The sequence below is a fragment of the Gopherus evgoodei genome, chromosome 7, assembly GCF_007399415.2.
Source record: "Gopherus evgoodei ecotype Sinaloan lineage chromosome 7, rGopEvg1_v1.p, whole genome shotgun sequence".
NCBI lineage: Eukaryota > Metazoa > Chordata > Testudines > Testudinidae > Gopherus > Gopherus evgoodei.
In genome coordinates, this window is record NC_044328.1 from 70,641,761 (window position 1) to 70,668,766 (window position 27,006).

General features: G+C 48.0%; 1 protein-coding gene across 2 annotated transcripts in view; it reads right to left on the reverse strand.

Annotated features, from left to right (window-relative positions):
- Positions 1–9,023: 9,023 nt before the first annotated feature.
- The window catches only part of ZNF488 (zinc finger protein 488), a 43,853-nt gene continuing 25,870 nt past the window's right edge, over positions 9,024–27,006 (reverse strand). Inside the window, exons 3-4 of one of the 2 annotated variants that reach the window (XM_030570123.1) lie at positions 13,067–13,295; positions 9,024–10,218 (exon numbers count right to left, since the gene is read on the reverse strand). In XM_030570123.1, coding sequence (XP_030425983.1) covers positions 9,053–10,218; positions 13,067–13,295 — 1,395 coding nt within the window. In that variant the 3' untranslated portion in view covers positions 9,024–9,052. The remainder of the gene's footprint in view (positions 10,219–13,066; positions 13,296–27,006) is intronic. The other variant, XM_030570124.1, reaches the window with a different exon arrangement.

Here is a 27,006-nt window from a genome sequence, read left to right on the forward strand (position 1 = left end):
TGTGCTAGCCAGCATAGCTAAACTAGCGGATCAGGGTAGGAAGAAAGTGACCTGCTTCTAATCAAAGCCAAGAGCAGATTGTGACCCGCCCAGCCCAGGAGCAAGGGGGAAAGCGGTGAAGAACCCACCTTGCCGAGGCTGGGCCCATCCTGGGATGGCGCAGCTACATGCTTCTCTTGGCATGAAGTTAGTTAAGGGACAAGCAAACCCATAGCACCCAAGTATGGTAATCGACATTGGCCCCAATCAACTCAAAACATCTCTGAACTTCAGGAAACCTCCGATCTAATTGTTTGTCTGCCTGTGTAGGGATTTGTAAATACCCTCCACTTACTGCCATCTGGGTCTGAACTCTGTTGCTCAATCCCATCTCCACTAAATACTTGTTTGAAGGCCCCAAAGAACGTAGATGAGCTAGCCATAGGAGCCCAGGTCTGGAAACTGCTCTGCAAAAGTTGAGTTAAACATTGCCTTTCTGCAGTATGCAGTGGTTACACATTGGGTTTGTTGAAACTCATTGTGCAGATTTAAAAACAAAAATCCTGTGTTTTCAACACTGAATCACAAAGAATATTTTCAAAGATTGACCTGGAAAGAGTTTTAACCATCAAATAGACTTTGTATCATTTCTGTGATGTGTTCACCCTTTTCAGCATCACTCCGTGAAACTAGACTGTTCAGACCTTTCTTTCCATTCTTTTTCATGTCTGGGTTTCTCAACACTGCAGGGGACTGTTTAAATGGATAAAAGTTTGCACAGGACCTTAGCTAGTCAAAACGCTATATAAATGAAACATATTAAAAACACTACATCTGGCAATCCCACAGTTGTCAGTGCTTTAATAAAAAACACCATGAAAATATTTGTATCCATACTAGGTTTTGTAAAAGTCCCTTTAAAGTCTAAAAGAGCTAGCTTTGCTTCTTTTGTTTTCTGAAACACGAGTCTATATTTCCATGTGAACAAGGGTCATCGTGTGTGAATGCTCCTATTTGCTGTTACTTACTGGCTATTTATTAATTATTTTCCTGTTTTAAAAATTTCAGTCATCCAGTCAGGGGCCAGAAACTCTACCATGTGACTTAAGTGACAGCACTAATAGCAAACAGAGTTAATACTTCAAAACACACCCGTAGACCAAAATTTGTTCCCATGAACTACATGGTGATGATTTACGAATGACAGACATATTATAGAAAATGGCATCAGTCTGGGAAAAGAAACAAAAAAGCTACATTTTCTAAGCTAAGCTAAGTTATTTGCAATGGATAACTCAGCCAGCTCTGCTGAATCCCACTGGATTTGTCTTCACTAGAAAGTTAGGTCATGTTAGAACATGACCTTGAAGAGTTGTGTTAACTTACACAGTGTTAAGGATGATTTAAAATGCAATAGACACAAGTATAATTGTGTTTAACACCACGTCAGCTAATCATGGTTAAACTCTACAGGACTTAAAATGGACCAGCTGATGGGGTGTTAAACATGGCTTGTCCCTGTCTACACTGACTGCTAAGTCATGATTATCATCATCTTAGTTAATACAATGCCACAAGGTTGTGTCCTAACATGACCTAATTTCTCAACAAGAAAAACGAGGGCCATTGAAAATCATTTGTATGAAGAGAGATTGAAAAGGCTGGGGCTATTAACCAGAGAGAGGAGTTGAATAAAAGGGGATATGATAAAAATAGTCAAGATAATGCATGGGGAAGAGAAGGTAGCCCAGGAGCTCCTGTTTCCCATCTCATAACCCACAAACAATGAAACTGAAAGGAGGAAAATTCAAAACAGAGAAAAAGGAAATACTTGGAAAGGGAAGCCTGTGGAACTCATTGCCACAAGATGCCATTGAGGCCAAGACCTTAGCAGGATTCAGAAAGGGACTGAACATTTCTATAAACAATGATAACATCAGGCATTATAATGGCAAATACTAAAAAAACTTTGACGTAAACTCTAAAACAGAGGGTTTAGATCCCATCCAATTTCCAACGTCTGGGAGTCAGAAAGAAATTTGTCCTGGGGCAGGTGTCCCACAACTGGCTGCTGCGGGGACCTTGCACCTTCCTCTGAAGCATCTGGTACTGGAGACAGGATATTGCGGTAGTCTAGGAAGTGCCCTGTTCCTCATAGAGAGGAGCCCTGGGTGCAAAGGCACAGCGCAGGGTTGTCTCCCAGAGCACACAACCCCATCTTGAGCAGTGCATGCCCCAGGTGGGGTTTGTTCTCTGTGGAAAGTGGGAGGGAGAGGCAGGAAAGGGAAAGCGGAGTGCCCCAGGGGTTGGTCTTGGGACCGATTTTGTTCAACATCTTCATTAATTATCTGGATGATGGGATGGATTGCACCCTCAGCAAGTTCGCAGATGACACTAAGCTGCGGGGGAGAGGTAGACAGGCTGGAAGGTAGGGATAGGGTTCAGAGTGACCTACAGAAATTGGAGGATTGGGCCAAAAGAAATCTGATGAGGTTCAACAAAGACAAGTGCAGAGTCCTGCACTTAGGACGGAAGAATCCCATGCACTGCTACAGATTAGGGACCAAATGGCTAAGCAGCAGTTCTGCAGAAAAGGACCTAGGGGTTACAGTGAATGAGAAGCTGTATATGAGTCAACAGTGTGCCCTTGTTGCCAAGAAGGCTAACGGAATATCGGGCTGCATCAGTAGGAGCACTGGCAGCAGATCGAGGGAAGTGATTATTCCCCTCTATTCGGCACTGGTGAGGCCACACCTGGAGTATTGTATCCAGTTTGGGGCCCCCCACTACAGAAGGGATGTGGACAAATTGGGGAGAGTCCAGCGGAGGGCAAGGAAAATTATAAGGGGGCTGGTGCACATGACTGACGAGGAGAGGCTGAGGAAACTGGGCTTATCTAGTCTGCAGAAGAGAAGAGTGAGGTGGGATTTGATAGCAGCCTTCAACTACCTGAAGGGAGGTTCCAAAGAGGATGGAGCTAGACTGTTCTCAGTGGTGGCAGATGAGATAACAAGGAGCAATGGTCTGAAGTTGCAGTGGGGGAGGTTTAGGTTGGATATTAGGAAACCCTATTTCACTAGGAGGGTGGTGAAGCACTGGAATGGGTCACCTAGGGAGGTGGTGGAATCTCCATCCTTAGAGGTTTTAAAGGCCTGGCTTGAGAAAACCCTGGTTGGGATGATTTAGTTGGGGTTGGTCCTGCTTTGAGCACAGAGTTGGACTTGATGACTTCCTGAGGTCTCATCCAACCCTAATCTTCTATGATTCTAAGGGGCAAATAAGGGTGAAGGAGAGAGACAAAGAGGGAATGGATGAAGCAAGTGGAGCAGTGAACACACTGAGGAGATGGGCTCAGAGGAAAGAAAAAGACAAACCAGAAGCAGAAAGGGTGAAGGGGACAGGGTGAGGGGAACGAAGGGCAGGAGAGAGAGGCTGAGGGAAAGGGAGGGAATGGGAGCAGGAAGAGGAGCGAAAGGGGCCACACAGTGGGAAGGGAAAGGGAGGAGAGGGGAGGAGAGGAGATGGATCAGGATGGGGGCAGCCATCACTGTCTCACTTGGGCACTGCAAGTTCCTCTTTTCCTGCACTCTGAAGGTCATGCGTCAGATCCCCAGATGGTGTAAATCAGCATTGCTCCTGTGAAGCCCATGCAGCTCAGCCAAGGATTACAGCTGGCAAGGCACGTGAGCCAGGGTGGCCGCATTCAGCTCCGACAGCTGCCAGGGCTCAGGACAGGACGCATGCTGCAGTCCCTGCAGTTCGGGGTGGGGGCATCCTGCAACTCTGGCAGAGATCATTGTGTCACTGCTCCCAGCGGGGAACGGGTCCCCTCTCACCCATCCTTCAAATTCCCAGCTTGTTGCTTTCCCTTTTCTCGGGTGCATCTGATTCTCACTGCTCGGGGATGCTGGCCCCACGTTCTCTGGCCCGAGCACAGAGGGCAGGCGACAGGAGCTGTGTTCCGTGGGCCCGGACAGGACAAGGGACTATGTATGGATGGACAGCCTGGAGCAGTGGACAGAACACTGGGCTGGAGGCAGAAGACGCAAGCTCCATCCCCAGCTCTGCCATTGACTGGCTGGAGAATCCTGACACTTGTGGACACATTTGCCAGAGCGGCCTCCAATTTGGGGTGCCTCAGTTACCCACATCGCAGCCATCTGAGAGCTCTGAAATGGAGCTGTGAGCTGACAGTGGGGACCCCTCAGGCCTGAAGAGCTCCCCCTACTTGTTTAGAGAGCTCTGCCTGAGTCTACTGACCTCCATCTTTGGGCTCCCCTAGTGCCACCCACAAAAAGGCTAGGAGACCCAGCATGTTGCTGGGGTCAGAAGCTCAGAGCACAGGGACTGGTCTACTTGCCCCCTTCTGGGTGCCACAAATTTCCACCAAGGAATGGCCACCACTTGAATTATTAGCTCTTTGCTGCTATGGGCAGAGACAGTCTCATTCCCCGGATAGTGATATTGGTGCAGCCATTCCTGACCACAGCACAACAGCTCTGGGACCACACCTCCCAGCCAAACACCAGCTAATTCTCTAAGCCTCCCAACTCCCCTGCTACTCGCATCTCCCAACTGACTGATTGAGACGCTGAAGCAGACCAGCCCAAAGTCACCCAGGGAGTTTGCAGCAGAGCTGGGGCAGAACGCAGATCTGCGGGACCTACAGTCACAGCCTTTCTTCTCCAGCTTAAAAATCTCACTCCTTTCCTCCTTCACTCGGGCCTGAGGGGGATGCACAGAGCTGCACTGGAGTTAGTCCTTAACCCCTGTGTTAAATCCCTCCATCTCCCCAGCCCCCTCTCTGCTCTCCGGAGTGCCAGCTGGATTTCCTTTCATCTGCACCAAGTTAAACGTTTGGACTCCTAGACATGGACTGAAAACATTTTCTGGGTGATGCAGTTGTAGGAAGTTTGTTTTTCTTTGTCCCATTTGGCTTTCTCCTTCCCCAGCAACAGCTGGTTCTGCAAGAAATCAAATCCCTCCATTCTTGGGAGGACACACTGGATTATGAACCAGGCTGAGATCAGTGGCTCTTTAAGCATGGATGCATGAGGAAAGACATGATCCCTCCTTGCACTGTGAGCTTTACGTGTACTGTGCATACTGGTGCTTCACCAGTGTTCTCTCTTACGCTGACATTAGCACAGGTGTGACTGACAATTGAGCTGGGACCACCAAGTGTCCCATCGGTCAACAGTTTGTGTGTACTCCAGCCCTGCTCAGGAGAGCACTGATGCTTGTGCTTGAAAACAAGCATGTGCTTTGGTTGACTCAATGTCTGAGATATTGATCACTATTTACTCTAGCTGCCAATAAATAAGGGCAACAGAGCAGAGATCTGCAGTCTGGGTCCTCCCTATGTGCAAGAGGAAAATTTGCAATCCTCACATGCCAGGGGGCTGCTTTCACTCACCCTTTCACAGGGGAAGAGGGACAAGAGGAATAAATGCTGACCAAAATCACCCTAGCACTGGTTGGTTTTAAATTCTGGATTGCAAGCTGCTTCTGCCACTGTTCAGATCTGGTTCTATTTCCTATCAGTGTGTCTAATAGAAGGAACTTCAATCGAGCCATATTGCACCAGACTGAGCAGTTCTGTTTTAATCTAACAGCTTTGTGAAATTAGGTCAATTTCACTGGAATTCCATTGAAGGGGGGAAAATTTCCAACATCTCAGTTCAACATCTTCTAAATGAACCGTTTCAGGTTTTTATTTAGAAATGACTTGTCACTTCAGTTGTTTTTCCGTTGGATCATATTGCATATTGTACTGCAATATGCAACACTTTAAGTTAACATGGCCATTAAATATTTTGAACGACTCCAAATGATTTTTTCCCCCTGGAATTTTGAAATTGCCGGTTTTTGTTCTGATTTGGAACAAAGCCAAATTGCAAAACTTCAAAATCCTTCATAAAGTGGAACTTCTGCCCGCCCCCCTTCCCCCAAATACCTAAGGTATTTAAGCAGTGCTAATGGCTGAGTTCCTATGGGCAAGGGATTCCACAAACAGGTTAGCTAAAATATGATTTTTCTCCTCGAAGAAAACAATGGCATTGCATAACCTATGACGAAAAGTCTGCTGGGCACCCAAGATGCAGGGCCTTACAGAATCTGGCCCTTTGAACTGGTATTGAAGCAATTCCCCAACACAGGAGTAGAGAGCAGCGTGCAGCTGGAGGTGCTGACTTCCATGTGACATGCAAGACCAAGGCCCTAACCGCATGGTCATTGAAGATCCAGGATATATTTTTACAAGAGCGTGAGAAAATATGTTATGCCACAACTGCACCAAACGGCCTTTGTCTTACTTATCCTGGGCTGACTCTGATCTCAAAGACACAGATGTCAATCAGGAATAGCATCTTGGATTTCAGAGGAGTTATTCCTGGATTTGTACTGGAGTAAATGAGATCAGAGTCTGACCCCCAGAAGCCACAATCCTCATCATATATGAATGCTTCTACAGTACTGAGTTCTTCATTACGTTTTATGGATTTCGACTTCTCCTTAACAGGCCAGCTCCCAGCTAAAGCCAGACAGAGCTAAGTTTGGCCCAGAAAACTTGGACATGAATAAATTCCTTATGTGATATATTTCATTGGACGCAGACATTAGAGGTGGAAAAGATGGGGGGGAGGGAATCACATCTCGCCCTGCCTGATGCAGGATTATTTCTTGCACTAAACGTTCAGTTTTAAATGACTCCAGGAACAGAGCTTCCATCACATCCCTTGGAAGATAGCTCTACAGTCCAACAGACCTCCCAGCCTCAGGTTGCTTCCTCTCAGTTCTAGAGAATAAGCCACAAGCTGTCACATGTAATCACTCCCTTGCCTTATCTTGGGTAAAGCCTGGGACCGTCTAGCTTGGTTTTTGGCCTGCATTTATACAGATGGGAAACTTCCACCTATGAACACTGGGAAAAAGACACCCTCGATTCATGGAACTCTCTGAAGAGCTGACAGGAAGTGTAATAGCACATTGGATCCAACTGCCAGCCACCTGGGCCTTCACGGGTGTGCTTCTGACTACTCCGAATTTCCCAGTGACAACAGGTGAAATCGACTGCTGCGCCATTTGCCCTATACACTTCAGTGGGATTCCTTCAGTTAAGACACCAGGTGCAGCTCTGGTCCCCTGGCTCCCGCAGGCTACAGTACAAACAGAAAGGGTTCAGAGACAGGCAGCCAGAATTAGTGGCCTGGAAAAGTCACCATCTGAAGACACTGAATAAGCTGGAACAGTTTGTCATAGACAGGAAATGAGTAAGAGGGGATGCGATAAAGGGAGTCAACATCATGGATTGAGTACCTATTTTTACCTTTGGCATAACACAAGGGCAAGGGACCACTCTGTGAAGCTAAAAGATGACAAATGTAAAAACTGATCAAAGAAAACGCTTATTTTTAAAACAAACATAGCATTGGCCCATGGAGCTCATTGCCACAAGATAAAGGTCAAGAGCTGAGCAGAACTAAACATTGACAGCCTATAGTGAGACCAGCCACAATACCTCAAGATAGCATTTCTTTTCATAAGGGACCTCATGTTTCAAGGAATGAACTGAGCACTAACTGATGGGGGCTGGAATCAATTTCCCCAGCAGCAGGTTTTTCCATAACTGTCCATTACTGGGAGTTTAACACCTTCTTACAAACAGCTGTCCCATGTCGGAAATGGGCTATTGGACAAGATATTCTGATCCACTACAACAATTGCTGTATTTCCTTATTACTTTGCAAAAGAAATGCTAGCAGTAGAGGGCCTGTAACTCAGACCTGAGCAGTTCTGATTCCATCTAGCAGTGGGCATCGGTGACACATTCACCGTGGCCAGGGCATTAACATGGCCAGTAGTGAACAATGAACCAAATTCTGCCTCCACTGTATCTGTACAAACCCAGTGAAGTTATTGGGATTTCATGGGTATAACAGATGGCAAAATTTGAGCCTGTGTCTATTTGGTAACAGTGAGCACAAGCCACAACATAGACATCCGGATCTCAGTTTAAAGAAAAATGTTTCAGAGTCTGCAGAATATGACCAGAACCCAGATCTGCTGATGTTCAATCACATCCTCTTGTGAGTTTGGTTTGGCCCATTACAGAGGAGGGTTGCTTACACAACTCAGATCGGACCGTGGATCACAGCTCCCTTCTACAGCCATGGGGCAGGCTAGAGTCAAGGTTTTGTTTCAAGCCGATCACTGTAATCAAGTATGTCTATTCCCTTTAGCGCATGCATAGCCCAAGCTAGGAAAGAGGCCCTCTCTAGAGTCTGGTCCGGATAAGAGTCTACTACATCTGTCAGCAAATGGCATTATTCCTTTAGTTTAAGTATTTCAGTCTGAAACTTTTTAATGCTGAAGGTCCCAGATTCAAGCCTGCAGGCACTCAACCAGCCCGTTACTAGAGCTGGGGGAAAATTTTCTGTCAAACACTAAATTGACTGCAAAATGGAGTTTCAGGGCAACCAAAACACTTCACAAATTTGGGTTGAATTCAATTAATAATTTTGGCCAAATAAAAAATGAGGAACCATTTTTTTCAAAAAAGTTGAGACGTCATTTCAAACCAATGTTGGAACGTTTTGTTCGACCCGAAGAAAGCATTGTCATTTTTTTTGTTTTGGAGAGAAAAACAGGAAAAAAAGTCAATTTTGGTATAAAACTAATTGATTTTTTTTTTCAGATGATAAAATCAATTATTGGCTCAGCTCTAATTGTTACGTATGCACAGAACAGCATATCTCACACGTGGCTACAACAGATTGCTGTCGTAAAGCAGCAGCTTTGAGCCCAAATTAATAAAACATTTCCATTCATTTCATCATTTTATTTCCTCAAAAATATACCAACAAGGGCTTGGCTGCATTTTCAAAACTGAGGACCCACTTGGTCTCATGTAAACATATATTTTTGTGAAGCATCAATTATAAATTATTGTAAACAGCTGTTTCCTATAAGAAATTAATTTAAACACTGAAAAAAAAATGATACAAACTAATGTTTTCCCTCCCCGTCCCCCTTCCTCCAACCCAGTCCTGTGGTGGGATCAGCCTACCCAGCTTTAATTATGAGAGGTCATGTGTCGGGATAAATGGTGCCGTTCCCGAAAGTACTCGTGGCAGATTGGACACGTTAGCTTCTCCTCCCGTCTCCTCTTGCACTGAGACTCGGCCGAGGAGTAGTCCTTTTTGTGATGGGACCGCATATGGAAGACTAAGTCAGACGTCATACGGAAGGAGAGGTTGCATTTTGCGCACCAGTTCTGGGCGGCCACCCCAAAGGACGTGAAGGTGGGTGGCAGCAGAGTCAAGGAAGAAGAGGAAGAGGAGGAGGTGGTGGTGGCAGTTTGCAGCTGCCCCCCGGCTTGTTTTGGCCACGGTTCTGAGGTATAAGGGAAAGCGTTGCTCCTGCCAGTGCTCGTCTGCAGCACCTGAGAATTACACAAGTCACCGACAAAGAACTTGGAATTCAAAAGGCTGCTGTAGCACATGATGTCCGCTGTGGTGATGAAGCCAGACAGCTCCCCCAGGCTCTTCGGTAGCTCGTTCATGGAATGGGAGGAATTCCCGGCAGCCCTGTCCACCAGACACTTGACTGGCTTGCTAAAAGCACTTTTCTGCTCCCCTCGGGCTCGGGTGGGCCACACGAAGGAGAACGCGCTACCTGAGGAATTCAGCGCCATGTCCTTGGGCATCTGCTCTTTGCCAAACTGGCCCAGCCCACCCCCTTGCTCCACCTCCTTCACTCTCTCATTCCTCAGCCGGTCCTTCATCCTCCTGACCTCAGTGAAAGCACTCTGTTTCTGCTCCAAGGCATCCTTCTTCACCGAGAGCTTCCCTGAGCTGAGCTTCCAGACAGAGCCAGCCAAGGCGTGTTCCCCCACCACCTCCTCCTTGCCCCCATAGCTGTGAGCTTCCCCCAGGTTATTTGTCTTCTCCAACAACACTGTTTTCCTGCTCCTGTTGCTCTCTGCCTCTTCTGACTTTGTTCTCTTCTCCCCTGACAGCCCATGGAGGTCGTCTCTCCGTGTGGCTATTTTGACCTCCAGATCCCTTGCCAGGCTGTGGAAGTTGGTGGCCTGCTCAGGCAAGTGGCCCTTCCCAGTCTTCTGCTCCTGGAGATTTCTCCACGGTAGGGCATTCTTCTCTGGGACACAGAGGAAGCGAACGTGGGCCAGATAGGAGTGCCAGGCTTTAAAGACCTGCTGGCATTCCGGGCACCTGAGTTCTGTGGAAACAGAAAATAGCCATTGAGTTTTGCATAGCCAGAGTCCCAGCTGCTCTTAAGGCCTGGTTGCTCTCGCTGACACTGGTCTAAACCAGAAGCAACTCCACAGCTGGGTCACTGGAGAGCAGGGTCAGGTGCCATCTTGCTACAGGAGGCACCTCGCATACATTTCCTTCCATACGCTCCGCACCCCGATGCTGGCGGCTGAGTCAAGTGCTCACAGCAGACACTGGCCTGAATCGACCCTCTAAACTCTGTGGCAGCTCAAAGCCCAAAACCCAGATCTGCGCCTGATCTTGCCAACAGGCAAATCATCTTTACAATGGTCTCAATGAGAAACCCAGCTTCAAGCACCCCTGTGCATCCAAAAGCAGAATCCAAATGTGGCATGCACCTCTCTCTACTCCATAGATCACTCGGGAAGCCTGCGTACAGGGAACAGCCCTACCAGTTACACCGACAGAGTTACGCCAGTATTCTTAGAACACACCTATTCTGGGATAAGAGGCCTTTTTTCTGTTTCATTTACATCCCCTCCAAAGCGACATGAGCTAAACTGATAAAAAGGCTGTCTTATACCACATGTCTATGTGAGAGGAGAGCTATACCAATATAACTCTACTGATTTAAATTAACACCTTAGGTTATACCAAAAAAACATTCCCACCTTGAGTTGGTGTGATAGGGCCCTCAGTGGCCAGGCAGCCTAGTGGCTAGATCATTGGTTAGGTGGGCTGTAGGGAGTCCTGAGCCCTCCTTCTCCCTCAGGTCCTGGCCCAGGGAGGGTCCTTTGTCATTCAACCCCTAAACAGCAGGGATGGATCTTTTCCTCAGCTGTGAGTGAGGGGTTCAGGGCCTGTTTTCCTGGCCTGCTCCCTATGCAAGTCCTTTAGTTTGGGGAGTGGCCCCACTAGCCCAGTTGCCCAGGGCCGTCCTTACCCATATGCAAAGTATGCAGCTGCATAGGGCACTAGGAAATTTGGGGCACCAAATTTCCTGGTGCCCTATGCAGCTGCGTGCTGCTCTGGCCCCTGCTCTACCTCTTCCTCATGGCCCCGCTCCTGCTCTGCACCAGCCTCACCTCTTCCCACCCCAGCCATGCCCCTATCCCCCCAAGGACTGCAGCAGGGGATGGGCCTGCACTCACCGATGGTGGTAAGTGCAGCGACCCAGCTCCCAGCCTGCTCTGCACCACCGGCACCCAGATGCACCACTGGTTCCCCACCCACCAAGTCCCAAGGCTGGGAGCCAGGGGAGCAGAGCAGAGCAGGTTGGGAACAGGTCACTCCACTTCCCGCCACCCTGTGAGTGCGGGCTCAGGCCTGCCCTGCACTCACCGGGCAGCTGGAAGTGGAGCAACCCAGCCCCAACCGGTTCTGCTCTGCCGGCTGGTGCTGGAGGGTCATTTCCCCCCTGCCCCCCAAGCCAGCGCCCCCCCAGGGAGGCCTGGGGCCCCACCCCACCCCCCAAGGGAGGGGCTGCATAGGGCACCAAAATGGCCTTCACTGAGCTAGGCTCCCTTCTTTTCTCCCTACTCCAGGCCTGGCATTGGCTGCAAGTATAATGGGGCGGGGCTACCTGAACCCAGAGGTTTTCTTTAACCCCTGCTGTGCCTAGCAGCTGTCTCTCTTCTCCTTCAAAGTTGGTAAATTTCCAGGCCACTATAACCAATTTTAAACCAAACTAAGTGTGTCCACACACACAAGTTGCACTGGTTTCACTAAAATCAGTTTGAAAGCAGACTAGGTGCAGACTCCTGTGTGGACACATTTCTATTGGTTTAAAATGGGTTATAGCAGACAGCAAATTTGCTAACACAAGCTACCCTGCTACAAGCCAGATTTAAATCAGTTCAAGACCGTTCACACTGGGTTTAGCACCAATTTGACAAAGTCCATTTAAAAATCACACCATAAGTTACACCACAGCCTTTTTAGTAGATGTGTTGTGAAGCTGTCAATGTTTCCCTAATGTGCAGTGTTTCTTTAAAAGATTCGGTGTTACTCATTTTCAAAGCAATTCACTGAGTATGAGTGAATCTGTCCCAGCCAAACGTGTTCCCAAGAGCCTGAGAATCAGGACCATTTACACTTACCCAGGTCTCAACTAATTTAAGCAGATTGAGCTGTATCAAGAAGTGTCAGACCATGAGTTGTTTTCTGTAGCCCAGTTCAGTTGCATCATTTGAGCTAACCTCTAACCCCAGGGGCAGCATACGCAAACCTGTAGGTTAGAGCAGCTAGCCCAGGGGTAGGCAACCTATGGCACGTGTGCCAAAGGCGGCACACAAGCTGATTTTCAGTGGCACTCACACTGCCTGGGTCCTGCCCACCAGTTCGGGGTGCTCTGCGTTTTAATTTAATTTTAAATTAGGCTTCTTAAATTTTTTTAAAACCTTCTTTACTTCACATACAATAATAGTTTAGTTACATATTATAGACTTATAGAAAGAGACTTTCTAAAAACGTTAAAAGTGTATTACTGGCACGCAAAACCTTAAATTAAAGTGAATAAATGAAGACTCAGCACTCCACTTCTGAAAGGTTGCCCCTGAGCAAGCCCAAGTCTCTGCTGGAGCAGCAACGTTCACACAGCTATGAGTGAGCTAGCTTAAGCCCAGTTAACACAAGACTGTCTACCATGGTTGGGAGACTCCCTTCATTGACGCCAACTCAGTGCACCAATACAAAGATTTGCTTCTAACTGCCCAGTCTTGAAAGCTCAGCTTGAGATCTGAGAGTCAAGCTGGTCTTTCCCACGCTTGCCCAGCACCGCCAGTAACAAAGATATTGCCTTCAGTGATACCCGCACAATCTCAGCATCTGGCAATTTTCCCTTCGGTACTCACCGGTTTGGAGAGTCCTGGCTTTGATTGCGCTGAAACCCAGGAGGCTGGAAAGCTCCTCATCGTACCACACAAGGAGCTCCTCATTTTTGCCTATTTTCCTAGTAGATCGATAGTACAACTGGCTGTTCTTTAAGTAGGCTTCCAAGTTCTGTTCCTTGCTATTGGCAGCTGCTTGAACGAGCCTCATCCAGGGCAGTCCAGCGGGGCTATGCACTGAGGTGACATCTACCTGTTAGACACAAGGCAAAAAGGGAGACAATAGGGACCCGGGATGCATAAATTCATCAACTCTCTCGGCAAAGCCTGTCCTTTCCTGTCTTACACGTGATCCAATATGTAAGGGCTGTGGCCTCGACACAGCAAACGCTTACACAAGGGGCCTGAACACAGTATCTGCAGCCTTCCTGAACTGCACCCCATGCCCATGGGACCACAGAGCCTGCAGCCGTGGGAAGGCTGGCGAGATGGTGGAGCCATCTGTATCAGCCCATGGAGCAGGACAGGGACGCCAGAACGCAGCAGGCGGCACCCTCTTAAACAGGGCCGGCTCTACAGTTTTCGCCACCCCAAGTAGCACGCCGAATTGCCGCTGCAGGCGGCGGGGGCAGTCCGTGTGCCCTTAGGGCAGGAGGTGTGTTTCCGCAGCGGCAGCAATTCAGCAGCAGCTTCTATGTTTAGCTGAAGCCGCCCCAGACAGCTAAAGATAGAAGCTGCTGCGGAATTGCCCTCACCGCGGAAACGCGCCTGCTGCCCAAGGGCACATGGACTGCCTCTGCTGTCCGCAGCAGGCAATTCGGCGCACTGCTTGGGGGCAAAACAACAGGGACTGCGCCCCTTGCAGAATGCCACCCCAAGCACCAGCTTGGAATGCTGGTGCCTGGAGCTGGCCCTGCTCTTAAATGACGGCGCATCTTGTGCCGTCCTGCTCAAAGAGTGACAGCCCCCTGATACCCACCCTCTCTCCCTGCCCTGCTCCTCCCCCTCCGCCTCTCCCCAATCTTCCTCTGCACGCAGCATACATACCCTTAGTCCTGACACAGTCATTTGTGAAATCTCTCCTGCTTACTTACATCTTTCCGTGGGCTGCAAAGAGAAGGAGCCTCCCCAATACACACAAATACACACGCACAAGGTTCTTCCTCCATCATTTCAATATCACCCCGTCTCCAACAGGCCATGTCAGGGCAGGGCTATCTTCAAGGGGTTGTGACACAGTGGCCTGCTATTGGTTTGCTGCTCCGTGACAGGAGTTCTTTCCAGATCTGACACACTCACTGCACGTAACACACCATTGTCATGCTATATACCCACAGGGTGGCATGTAATATATCACTGGACAACTAACAACTCACAGATCATTAACAGTCTTGCACGGTGTGTGTAGAGGGTCTGTACAAAGAGTTATGGATATGTGCTCAGATTATGTTATTAAAATGTGTTTGGCAAGCAGTGTGTAAGTGTAGCCTGCCCTAGACAAAAGAATGAGTATTTGCTTAGCTGACCAGCCTGGTTGTCAGGCAGGGAACACAAACTTACATTTAAACAAAGCCATCAGCCTCATGAGTGGGGAAAATAGCCTCCGGATTATAAAGTCAGGGGGGCTGAACCTCAGCTGAGAACTAATTAATAGAATCATAGAATATCAGAGTTGGAAGGGACCTCAAGAGGTCATCTAGTCCAACCCCCTGCTCAAAGCAGGACCAATCCCCAATTAAATCATTCCAGCCAGGGCTTTGTCAAGCCAGGCTTTAAAAACCTCTAAGGATGGAGATTCCACCACCTCCTTAGGGAACCCATTCCAGTGCTTCACCACCCTCCTAGTGAAAAAGTTTTTCCTAATATCCAACCTAAACCTCCCCCACTGCAACTTGAGACCATTGCTCCTTGTTCTATCATCTGCTACCACTGATTACACATATTATTGTATTATAAAAGTGCATCGAGTCAGGTCTTTTCTCAACACTAATGACACACTGGTGATTAATATCACTGTGAAATGTCTGTATTAACACTACATGAGGAAATATGGCTACTCACTGATATTACGCTTCAAAGTCTGTGACCAAACACAGGGAGAAATAAAGCTTTCTCCCAGACAGGAGGCAGAGAAGGCAGCTATCTACCTGTCTCCAGTGAAATTAAGCAAGCCTCATTTCCATACAAATCAGCAGGGACATGAGAAGTTCACAGGAAGGGAAGCACTAAGTCTGGGGACAAAACAGGGAGCTTGAGAGAACATAAGGAAAGAGAAGAAGCCATCTTGGTATCCACAAGGTGCCAGACCTCTTGCAAGCAGAGAAAGACAGGAGGTTGAAGTCTCTGCAAAACTTGCTATCACTTAACCTAAGCCCTTTTGTTAATAAATGTCTTTTATTTTTACTGGAACCCAACTCAGTGGTGTGCTAGCAGGGCAGGGTGTATTACCCCCAGCTGTAATGTACTTCTGTCGCTTTAAAGGAGCAACAAACTCTATTCTTTCTCTTAGTGCTCCAGGACAGAGCTGGCCATTGCAGGGCAGATGGTCTGGGGAAAATTCAGGACTGGCGGATGTTGGGGTCCCCCAGCAAGTAGTAACCCAGGCTGGAGGAGAGCAGAGCAGGGCTGTTGTGCTGTAGACAGGCTGCTGGGGTGAGAGAGCTGAACCAGGGCTGCATGGCACACAGATATTCGGGGACTGCACGCTTGTCTGCTAGCTGTTGGCATCCAGGCTCTGAGCCCCTGCAGCTGAGCACTGAAGGCACCTAGGGTTACAGGGCTGGCAGTGACACTCCCCTTCACTGGTGTGGGTTGCCCCCCAGAACATCAGCCCTCCAGGCCCTGTGATGTGCGAAGAGCTGCCCAGAGCAGCTGCCAGTTCCTTCTCCTCCCCTGGGAGCCCTGCAGTCCCCCTGCCAGCCCAGCTTCCAGCTTTCTCTGTCCATCCAGCCCTTCAACCTCTCCCAGCCAGCCTTGGCCATTTTACTCAGAGCTCCCCATGCTTCCTGTTCCCCACTGGGCTGCCTGCCTGCCTGGCCACTCTCCAGCGCCCAATCCCCTGGCAGCATTCAGATTCCCTCCACTACCAGAAATGCAGAGCTCCCTGCCCCTGCAGAGCTCCTTCCCTGAGAGGCTTTCAGATCACCTCACTGCCCAGTCATTCAGCCTCACTCATGCCACACCTGCCCACTCCAAGATAGGTCAGGACCGTTATCCTTGTGGTACAGATGGGGAAGCTGAGGGAGAAGAGGTGACTTGCCCAGGGTCACCCATTGAGTCAGTGGCAGAGCTGAGAACTCAAGATTCCTGGTCTGCGCTCTACTCAATAAGTCTTGATCCGGAAAGCATGAGTATAGTACACCAGATAGAAACGAGAAACTCCATTACATTGTTCTCCATTGTCAGTTCACTCCAGATGGGCATGTCTTAGAGAATTTAATGTAAAAAGATAACCTCTCCCTAGGCTATAATGAACAATGCTATAGAATTTAATAAAGAACTAGATCCCTGCACCTGAATCCTATAGGATAGTTCAAAACCCCTACAGAAATTATCTCATTCTCCATTAAATTATGGAGGGCTTTAGAATTATTACAGCAGAACCCTATTAAGCATCTGTAGAGTCCTTTGGATTTCATCTCTACTAATGCCTACAGAGCTTTTCCATACAGGATATTATTAAATACAACTAATAAACACTTACACTTTGCTCTCCTGCTTCAGAAATAGTGTAGTTTATTCATATTTTTGCATCAAGTGAAATAAATTTGAATTTATTAAGGTATCCATAAAGGACAAGCTCTCAACAACCGAACGCTGCAGACTCAATTATTTCTGAAATAATGTGGTATAGCCAAGTGGTTCTCAACCAGAGGTCTGGGGACCCTTGGGGGGCTGCGAGCAGCTTTCAGGGGGTCCATCAAGCAGGGCCAGTGTTAGACTTGCCAGGGCCAAGGGCAGAAAACCGAAACCCCACTGCATGGGGCTGACACCTGGGGCCCTGAGGCCCAACCCCTGGGGCTGAAGCAGGAGCCTGAGCAACTTAGCTTTGCAGTGCCCCCTGTGCCATGGGGCCCCAGGCAATTGCCCTGCTTACTACTAGCTAACACCAGCCCTGCCTTTTATATGCAGAAAAACAATTGTAGTGGCGTAGGGGAGCTGTGGAGTTTTTATGGCATATCGGGGGAGCCTCAGAAAGAAAAAGATTGACAACCTCAGGTATAGTCGGTAATAGCTAATTATAATATATGTGCAATATTACATTCAACCCCCCCCCATATTGAAAGAATTATATTTAGGCTACAGAGTCAAGCACTCAAAAGTTAAAAAATGCCAGAATTTAAGATATTTCAGGTTACCTGTGCAATCTTAACTCTGCCCCCTTGCACATCTGCATTATGATACGCTCTTTAATTACATGATCCCATACTATTTTTTCCGCAATACTCCAGCTCATTCAGTGCACAAGATGGGTGATGCTCTGAGAATGGTACAGCTACTCAATATTACTTTTATCCTCATCGTTCAATGTGCGGTCCCTGCGTTATTCACTACATGCTCTTCTAAACTTGTACTGAATAGGGAATTATTAGTTTAGCTTTCCTTTGGGAATCGTCACAGCAGTATCTAAGCCTAACAAATATTAACTGCAAGGCAGAGAGGTTTCAGAGTGATAGCCGTGTTAGTCTGTATCAGCAAAAAGAACGAGGAGGGTTTCCACAGCTTGGAAACTGAGACACAAAGTGATTAAGGACATTTGGAAAAAAAAAGTCTGCTAATTTTTGAGTGCCTCAGTGATTGTTCTGAAAGAGAGAAGTTTGGAAATGAAGCATATTTAGTAATAAGTATGATTTTAAATTTCACCCCCAGTGACTTCTTTCTCTGTTTCTCCACTAAGGGCCTTGCAGCTATGCCATGGGATTTTGTAGGAGAAACAGGGTTTTGGACATCGCTGCTCTGTTTTTACCCCTGGAATGCATGCAGAAGTATGCACACATTAGCAGCTCAGCCAGAAGAATGAACTGTTAAGAGACAATTAGTGTAAGAGTTAATTAGTGTAAGGGAGAGAATAAATTAGCATGCCCTGCAGCTGGCTCCCTTTAACTATATGGTACTTAATGATGCTTGACAAATACGGAAGTCTGATGCCCCCAGTGGTTGTAACTAATAGCTAAGACAAAGACTGTCACTAATTAAGGCCTGGTTTTCAGAAGTGCCCAGCACTGACTCACAGCTCTGAGCACAGTCAAGGGATGCTCAGGATCTCTGGAAATTAGGCCCTAAGAGAGAGGGCTGAACACATGGAAAGGGGACAGGGAATAAGTGAGAGCACGGGGCAGAGCAGAAGAGACATCAAAGCCTAGCTCAGGGTGTTTGGCTCTGCATGTGGATGTACTGCTGTGCCCAAAGCCCAGCTCCTCTGCTTATGGGTCCCTTGGACAGTTGTGTACTTCCCTTGTGTCTACAGAGCAGGGAAGGCCTCAGTGACCCGGAGGGGCTCAATCACAACTCCACTATAAAGAGGCTTGGCTTTCAAGGCACCTCGGGGAGGGGAGAGAAGGGACCTTTAGGGAGAAGGAGACAGTACAGGATGCTGTAAGTGGCAGGGCATGGGGCAGCTTGGGTTTAGCAGACCCGACTGATTTACAGATGACTGGCTTGCTTTGTCGGAGGGGGAGACGGTATAGATCAAGCTGGGGAAGCCTTGTTATTTCTTAGGTCTGGAGTGCAGAAAACATTAAGGGAGCTTGTTAAATTGAGGGTTCTGGGACTCCATGGGGGTGACCCACTGAAAAAAACAGCAAGGGGAGAAGAAAAGCAGATTCCCTTTGGTACTCAGAGTTAAAGACTCTCCAGTTGGATAGTCACTAGGCCAGAGACTGAGCATGAGAGTGACTTCATAGCCTGATGGGTAGGGCACTCCCCTCGGGTATAGGAGACCCACGACACAGGCCTCCTGCTCCAATAACTATTTAATTCTTTAGACACAGTGGAGCACCTTCAAGAGGAGAGAGTGAGGAAGCCCTCACATTGGAATACCCTATCACTCAGTGATAGGGCACTCATGTGAGAGGTGACAGAGCCTAGTTCGAATCCCTTCTCCCCAGGCAGAGGGAAGAATTAAAGCCAGGTCTCGTCCACTCCTTGTTTCTTTTTGCGTTTGTCCAAATGTACAAAAGTGGAAATGTCTCAACTCCAGGGGTTTGGGTTTTGTGACGCTGCAACATTCCGATTCGGGCTGAGCTGCAATTTTGTTTTGACTTCTCGCTTCGCCAGAATATTTCATAAAACACTGGTTTTGGTTTGACCCCAAATGATTTGTTATTTTTCTAAACTGCCAGCGAAACAATAAATCCCTTCTTCAACCAGTACCTGTCACAACTTCCAGTCAAAATGCCCACGAAGTGTAACCCCTGCTAGCACTATGTGGCTGTGCCACCCTCTAATAGCTGGTCTATGGAACTTAAGAGCCTACTCCACGTTGTCAGGAACTCAGCCAGAGGCTGTGGGTGCATTACGGGAGTGAGTGAATGAGATCTGTGGCCTGCAATGTGCCGGAGGTCAGAGTAGATGAGCATGGTGGTCCCTTCTGGCCTTCAAATCTATGAGCTAGTTGCTAAGGGAGGGACTTGTTCAGCTCAAGCATTAGCAGCTTGCATTCTGGGGACTGAAGGTGCCAGGTTCAACCTGCCCCCCACCCCCCAACAGCACGAAAGGGGCTGGTTACGCAACGGGGAACACCATGGTTACACATGGAAAGGGAGATGTGTTCAGCCCAGGTATGTCAGCTGACGTGGTTTCTAAGAGACAGTAGGGCTTTAAGACGCTGCTCTGGCTGTACAACCCAGAGCTAAGCCTCACCCTGTGAGCCCCAGCACACTCCAAGGACATCTTTCTCCAGACCGCCCAGACTACCGCCAGGGCTCTGGTGGCAAAGTCCCAAAAAGCAGCCTGAGAGTCTGGTGCTAGAGTCCAAACACACGCAAACAGCCTTGACTCCTCCCTCCTTGCGTCCAGGCCCCCTCCAGAGATCTGATCTGGCCGCTAGAGGCAAGAGCAAAGGGGAGGTGACTCCCCGCCCCAGGGGCTGCAGCTACCCCCATGGTGCAGGAAGAGACAGGGTGGAGAAGTGTGCTCTGTTCATACTCCTACGCTCTGTCTAGACTGGAGCAGCCTGGGCCCATTCTTAGACTTCAAAATGCTGCCCCAAAGCCACTCGCTTTCCCTCGGGGATGCCAGGCAGTCGCTGCAATGGGATAGTGTGACCCTGTCATAAACAGATAGCTAAGGGTTAATGTCTCTTTCACCTGAAACACCTGACCAGAGAACCAATCAGGAAACTGGATTTTTTCAACTTTGGGTGGAGGGAAGTTTGTGTAAGAGGTCTTTTGTCTGTCTGCCTGTTTTCCTCTGAGCTTTGGAGAAGTAGTTCTATTTTCTAGTCTTCTGTTTCTAAGTGTAAGGACAAAGAGATCAGATAGTAAGTTCTATGGTTTCTTTTCTTTGGTATTTGCATGAATATAAGTGCTGGAATGCTTTGATTTGTATTCTTTTTGAATAAGGCTGTTTATTCAATATTCTTTTAAGCAATTGACCCTGTGTTGTATCATCTTAATACAGAGAGAACATTTGTATTTTTTCTTTCTTTTTTATATAAAGTTTTCTTTTAAGACCTGTTGGAGTTTTTCTTTACTTCAGGGAAATTAAGTCTGTACTCACCAGGGAATTGGTGGGAGGAAGAAATCAAGGGGAGAGCTGTGTGTTGGATTGCTAGCCTGATTTGGCATTTCCTCTGGGTGAAGAGGAAAGTGCTTTTGTTCCAGGATTGGGAACGGAGAGGGGGAATCACTCTGCGTAGTTTCACAGAGCTTGTGTCTGGGTATCTCTCCAGGAGCATCTGGAGGGGGGAAGGGAAAAAGGATTATTTCCCTTTGTTGTGAGACTCAAGGGATTTGGGTCTTGGGTCCCCAGGGAAGGTTTTTCAGTGGGACCAGAGTGCCCCAAAACACTCTAATTTTTTGGGTGGTGGCAGCAGTACCAGGTCCAAGCTGGTAACTAAGCTTGGAGGTTTTCATGCTAACCCCCATATTTTGGACGCTAAGGTCCAGAATCTGGGAATAAGGTTATAACATGGTGTAGCAGCGGCGGGATATAGACAGAATCCAGAAGCCAGTAGGAATATTATATTTTTCTTTTCTCTGCTAAGGGCTTTTTAGCAGAGAGAAACAGTTTGGTTTTAAAAGGGAACCAGAGAGAATTTTTTTTTCTGCTCTCTAGCAGTTTGTGGTTTGCATATTAAGCGAGAAGACTGTTAAGGGTCTTTTGTCATGCAATAGCCCTCCCATTAGGAGGCAAGTAGCAGCACTTATATGCATGCAAATTAAGTGGTTTTTCTGGTTTCCCTTCATTGAACATTAGCTAGAGAGAGAAAAGGAAAAAAGCACTGTTGCTAGGCAGACTTCAGGAGGCAACAGAGAGCCTGCAGTTCAGAAAATAAACACCGGAGGGCACCCCAACACAAGAAAACAGGAACCATGACTTCTAAGGCAAAGATTGACGCCGAAGAACAAATCAAAGACGCTGAACACAGGCGACAGATGGAGATGAAAGAAAAGGAAGAAAGCCTCAAACTGGCAGCCTTCCAAAGAGAACAGGCAGCCCAAGAGGCAGCACACAAAAGAAAACTAGAAGAAGAAGAGGTGGCCCACCGCCGAGAAATGGAAAAACAACAAAAAGAAATGGAAAAACAACAAAAAGAGAATGAAGAGAAGGAAAAACAGAGAAAACATGAACTGGAGATGGCAAAAGCTGGGCTGCATGTGCCAGCCAACCCTAACAACCCGGCGCCAATTATTGCTCCACAGCACAGGAAATTTCCCACCTACAAGGCAGGTGATGACACCGAGGCCTTCTTGGAAAATTTTGAAAGAGCCTGTCTTGGGTACAGCATCCCCGAAGACCAGTACATGGTAGAATTAAGGCCACAACTCAGTGGACCTTTAGCAGAGGTGGCAGCTGAAATGCCTAAGCTGCAAATGAACGACTATAAACTTTTTCAAACCAAGGCCAGATACAGGATGGGGATAACCCCAGATCATGCCCGTCGGCGCTTCAGAACCCAAAAATGGAAACCAGAGGTGTCATTTCCCAAACACGCCTACTACATTGCAAAAAACTATGAGGCCTGGTTAACAGGAAACAACATTCAAACCTTGGAAGAAGTGAACCTCCTCATACAAATGGAGCAGTTCTTGGATGGTGTTCCTGAAGACATCACACGGTACATACAAGATAGAAATCCCAAAACTATCGCTGAGGCGGGGGAGATTGGAGCCAAATGGATGGAACTGGCAGAAAGCAAAAAAGCTACTGTCAAGGGGAACGATTACCCCAGGGGGCACACAAACCATAAACCCTACAACCGAGGACAGCCAAAGACCCTCCATACCACCCAAGTAAAGCCACAGATACCCTACTCTTCAACCTCACCAGTCTCCAGTAACTCACCTCGGCCCAGTGACCCATCAGATGGAAGATGCTTTAAGTGTAATGAACTGGGACATATCAAGGCCAACTGTCCCAAGAACACCATGCGAGTGCAATTCATTACACCACCATCACACCAAAGATCCCCAGGCCCAGATGCCTCTCAAATACCCTTGGAGCGAAGGGAAAATTTGAGAGTGGGCGGAAAGAAGGTTACTGCGTGGAGAGACACGGGGGCACAAGTGTCAGCTATCCACCAATCCTTCGTTGACCCCAAATTCATCAACCCAAAGGCCAAAGTTACAATTTACCCTTTCATGTCACAAGCTGTAGACTTGCCTACAGCTCAACTGCCTGTCCAGTACAAAGGCTGGTCAGGAATGTGGACTTTTGCAGTCTATGACAATTATCCTATCCCCATGCTACTGGGGGAAGACTTGGCCAACCAGGTGAGGCGGGCCAAGAGAGTGGGAATGGTTACCCGTAGCCAAACCAGGCAAGCTTCCAGACCCATTCCTGTTCCTGAGCCGTCCACAGAGGCCCTGTCTGTGTTACCAGAGACCCAGACAGAGGTAGTGGACCCGGATTCCATGCCTACCACTGAAACAGCCACAGCATCTCCAGTCCCAGGCCCGGAACTGGAACAGCAACCAGCACCAGCAAGTGCAACCACATCTTCAAACTCAACGCCAGAGGGCGCCAGCAAGCCAGAACTGGCAGAAGCAAAAGACAGCCATACCCAAAAGGCTCAGCCAGAGCCTGAAATACCCTCAGGTGCACCAGCGGAGAGCGGTTCACCAGCAACGGAAACAACCCCATCACCTACATCGCTTCCAGAGGGACCAAGCCCAAGTCCACAGTCTGAGGAAAAACTGGTGACCCCAGCCTCAAGGGAACAGTTCCAGGCTGAGCAGGAAGCAGATGACAGCCTTCAGAAAGCGTGGGCGGCGGCACGGAGCACCCCACCGCCTCTCAGCTCTTCAAATCGATCCCGGTTTGTTATAGACCAAGGACTTTTATACAAGGAAATTCTTTCTGGTGGACACCGGGAAGAATGGCAGCCGCAAAAACAGTTGGTGGTTCCAACTAAGTACCGGGAGAAGCTCTTAAGCTTAGCCCATGATCATCCCAGTGGCCATGCTGGGGTGAACAGAACCAAGGACCGGTTGGGGAAGTCCTTCCACTGGGAGGGGATGGGCAAGGATGTTGCCAAGTATGTCCGGTCTTGTGAGGTATGCCAAAGAGTGGGTAAGCCTCAAGACCAGGTCAAGGCCCCTCTCCAGCCACTCCCCTTAATTGAGGTCCCATTTCAGCGAGTAGCTGTGGATATTCTGGGCCCTTTCCCAAAAAAGACGCCCAGAGGAAAGCAGTATGTACTGACTTTAGTGGACTTTGCTACCCGATGGCCAGAAGCAGTAGCTCTAGGCAACACCAGGGCTAACACTGTATGCCTGGCCCTAACAGACATCTTTGCCAGGGTAGGTTGGCCCTCTGACATCCTTACAGATTCAGGGTCTAATTTCCTGGCAGGGACCATGGAAAAACTGTGGGAAACTCATGGGGTGAATCACTTGGTTGCCACCCCGTACCACCATCAAACCAATGGCCTGGTGGAAAGGTTCAATGGAACTTTGGGGGCCATGATAAGAAAATTCATCAACGAATTCTCCAATAATTGGGACCTAGTGTTGCAGCAGTTGCTGTTTGCCTACAGGGCTGTACCACATCCCAGTTTAGGGTTTTCACCATTTGAACTTGTGTATGGTCACGAGGTTAAGGGGCCATTACAGTTGGTGAAGCAGCAATGGGAGGGGTTTACGCCTTCTCCAGGAACTAACATTCTGGACTTTGTAAGCAACCTACAAAGCACCCTCCGACACTCTTTAGCCCTTGCTAGAGAGAACCTAAAGGATGCTCAAGAAGAGCAAAAGGCCTGGTATGACAGACATGCCAGAGAACGTTCCTTCAAGGTAGGAGACCAGGTTATGGTCTTGAAGGCGCAACAGGCCCATAAGATGGAAGCATCATGGGAAGGGCCATTCACGGTCCAAGAGCGCCTGGGAGCTGTAAACTACCTCATAGCATTTCCCAATTCCTCACTAAAGCCTAAAGTGTACCATGTTAATTCTCTCAAGCCTTTCTATTCCAGAGACTTACAGGTTTGTCAGTTTACAGTCCAGGGAGATGATGCTGAGTGGCCTGACGGTGTCTACTACGACGGGAAAAAAGACGGTGGCGTGGAAGAGGTGAACCTCTCAACCACCCTGGAACGTCTGCAGCGGCAACAAATCAAGGAGCTGTGCACTAGCTTCGCCCCATTGTTCTCAGCCACCCCAGGACGGACTGAACGGGCATACCACTCCATTGATACAGGTAATGCTCACCCAATCAGAACCCCACCCTACCGGGTGTCTCCTCATGCCCAAGCTGCTATAGAACGGGAGATCCAGAACATGCTACAGATGGGTATAATCCGCCCATCTACCAGTGCATGGGCATCTCCAGTGGTTCTGGTACCCAAACCAGATGGGGAAATACGCTTTTGCGTGGACTACCGTAAGCTAAATGCTGTAACTCGTCCGGACAACTATCCAATGCCACGTACCGATGAGCTATTGGAAAAGTTGGGACGTGCCCAGTTCATCTCTACAATAGACTTAACCAAGGGGTACTGGCAAGTACCGCTAGATGAACCTGCCAAGGAGAGGTCAGCATTCGTCACCCATGCGGGGGTGTATGAATTCAATGTCCTTCCTTTCGGCCTTCGAAATGCACCCGCCACCTTCCAGAGGCTGGTAGATGGTCTACTAGCTGGACTGGGAGAATTCGCAGTTGCCTACCTCGATGATGTGGCCATTTTTTCAGACTCCTGGCCCGAACACCTACTACACCTGGAAAAGGTCTTTGAGCGCATCAGGCAGGCAGGACTAACTGTTAAGGCCAAAAAGTGTCAAATAGGCCAAAACAGAGTGACTTACCTGGGGCACCAGGTGGGTCGAGGAACCATAAACCCCCTACAGGCCAAGGTGGATGCTATCCAAAAGTGGCCTGTCCCAAGGTCAAAAAAACAGGTCCAATCCTTCTTAGGCTTGGCCGGATACTACAGGCGATTTGTACCACACTACAGCCAAATCGCTGCCCCATTGACCGACCTAACCAAAAAGACCCAGCCAAATGCCGTTAAGTGGACTAATGAGTGTCAAAAAGCCTTTACCCAGCTTAAGGCAACGCTCATGTCTGACCCTGTACTCAGGGCCCCGGATTTTGACAAACCATTCCTAGTAACCACAGATGCATCTGAGCGTGGTATAGGAGCAGTGCTCATGCAGGAAGCAACAGATCACAACTTCCATCCTGTCGTGTTTCTCAGCAAGAAACTGTCTGAGAGGGAAAGTCACTGGTCAGTCAGTGAAAAGGAATGCTATGCCATTGTGTACGCCCTGGAAAAGCTACGCCCATATGTTTGGGGACGGCGGTTCCAACTACAAACTGACCATGCTGCACTAAAGTGGCTTCATACTGCCAAGGGGAACAACAAGAAACTTCTTCGTTGGAGTTTAGCTCTCCAAGATTTTGATTTTGAAATTCAACACATCACAGGAGCTTCTAACAAAGTTGCTGATGCACTCTCCCGTGAAAGTTTCCCAGAATCCAGTAGTTAAAAAGTGTTCTTAAAATCTAAAGTCTGTTAGTTATATACTTAGTAGTATATGTAAAGGTGCATGTGTTGTATTAATCTGTTTATTTTCAAGTTCTAGAAGAAATTGCCGCCAGTGAGCTTCCCCACTGTCTGCAATTTGGGGGGCGTGTCATAAACAGATAGCTAAGGGTTAATGTCTCTTTCACCTGAAACACCTGACCAGAGAACCAATCAGGAAACCGGATTTTTTCAACTTTGGGTGGAGGGAAGTTTGTGTAAGAGGTCTTTTGTCTGTCTGCCTGTTTTCCTCTGAGCTTTGGAGAAGTAGTTCTATTTTCTAGTCTTCTGTTTCTAAGTGTAAGGACAAAGAGATCAGATAGTAAGTTCTATGGTTTCTTTTCTTTGGTATTTGCATGAATATAAGTGCTGGAATGCTTTGATTTGTATTCTTTTTGAATAAGGCTGTTTATTCAATATTCTTTTAAGCAATTGACCCTGTGTTGTATCATCTTAATACAGAGAGAACATTTGTATTTTTTCTTTCTTTTTTATATAAAGTTTTCTTTTAAGACCTGTTGGAGTTTTTCTTTACTTCAGGGAAATTAAGTCTGTACTCACCAGGGAATTGGTGGGAGGAAGAAATCAAGGGGAGAGCTGTGTGTTGGATTGCTAGCCTGATTTGGCATTTCCTCTGGGTGAAGAGGAAAGTGCTTTTGTTCCAGGATTGGGAACGGAGAGGGGGAATCACTCTGCGTAGTTTCACAGAGCTTGTGTCTGGGTATCTCTCCAGGAGCATCTGGAGGGGGGAAGGGAAAAAGGATTATTTCCCTTTGTTGTG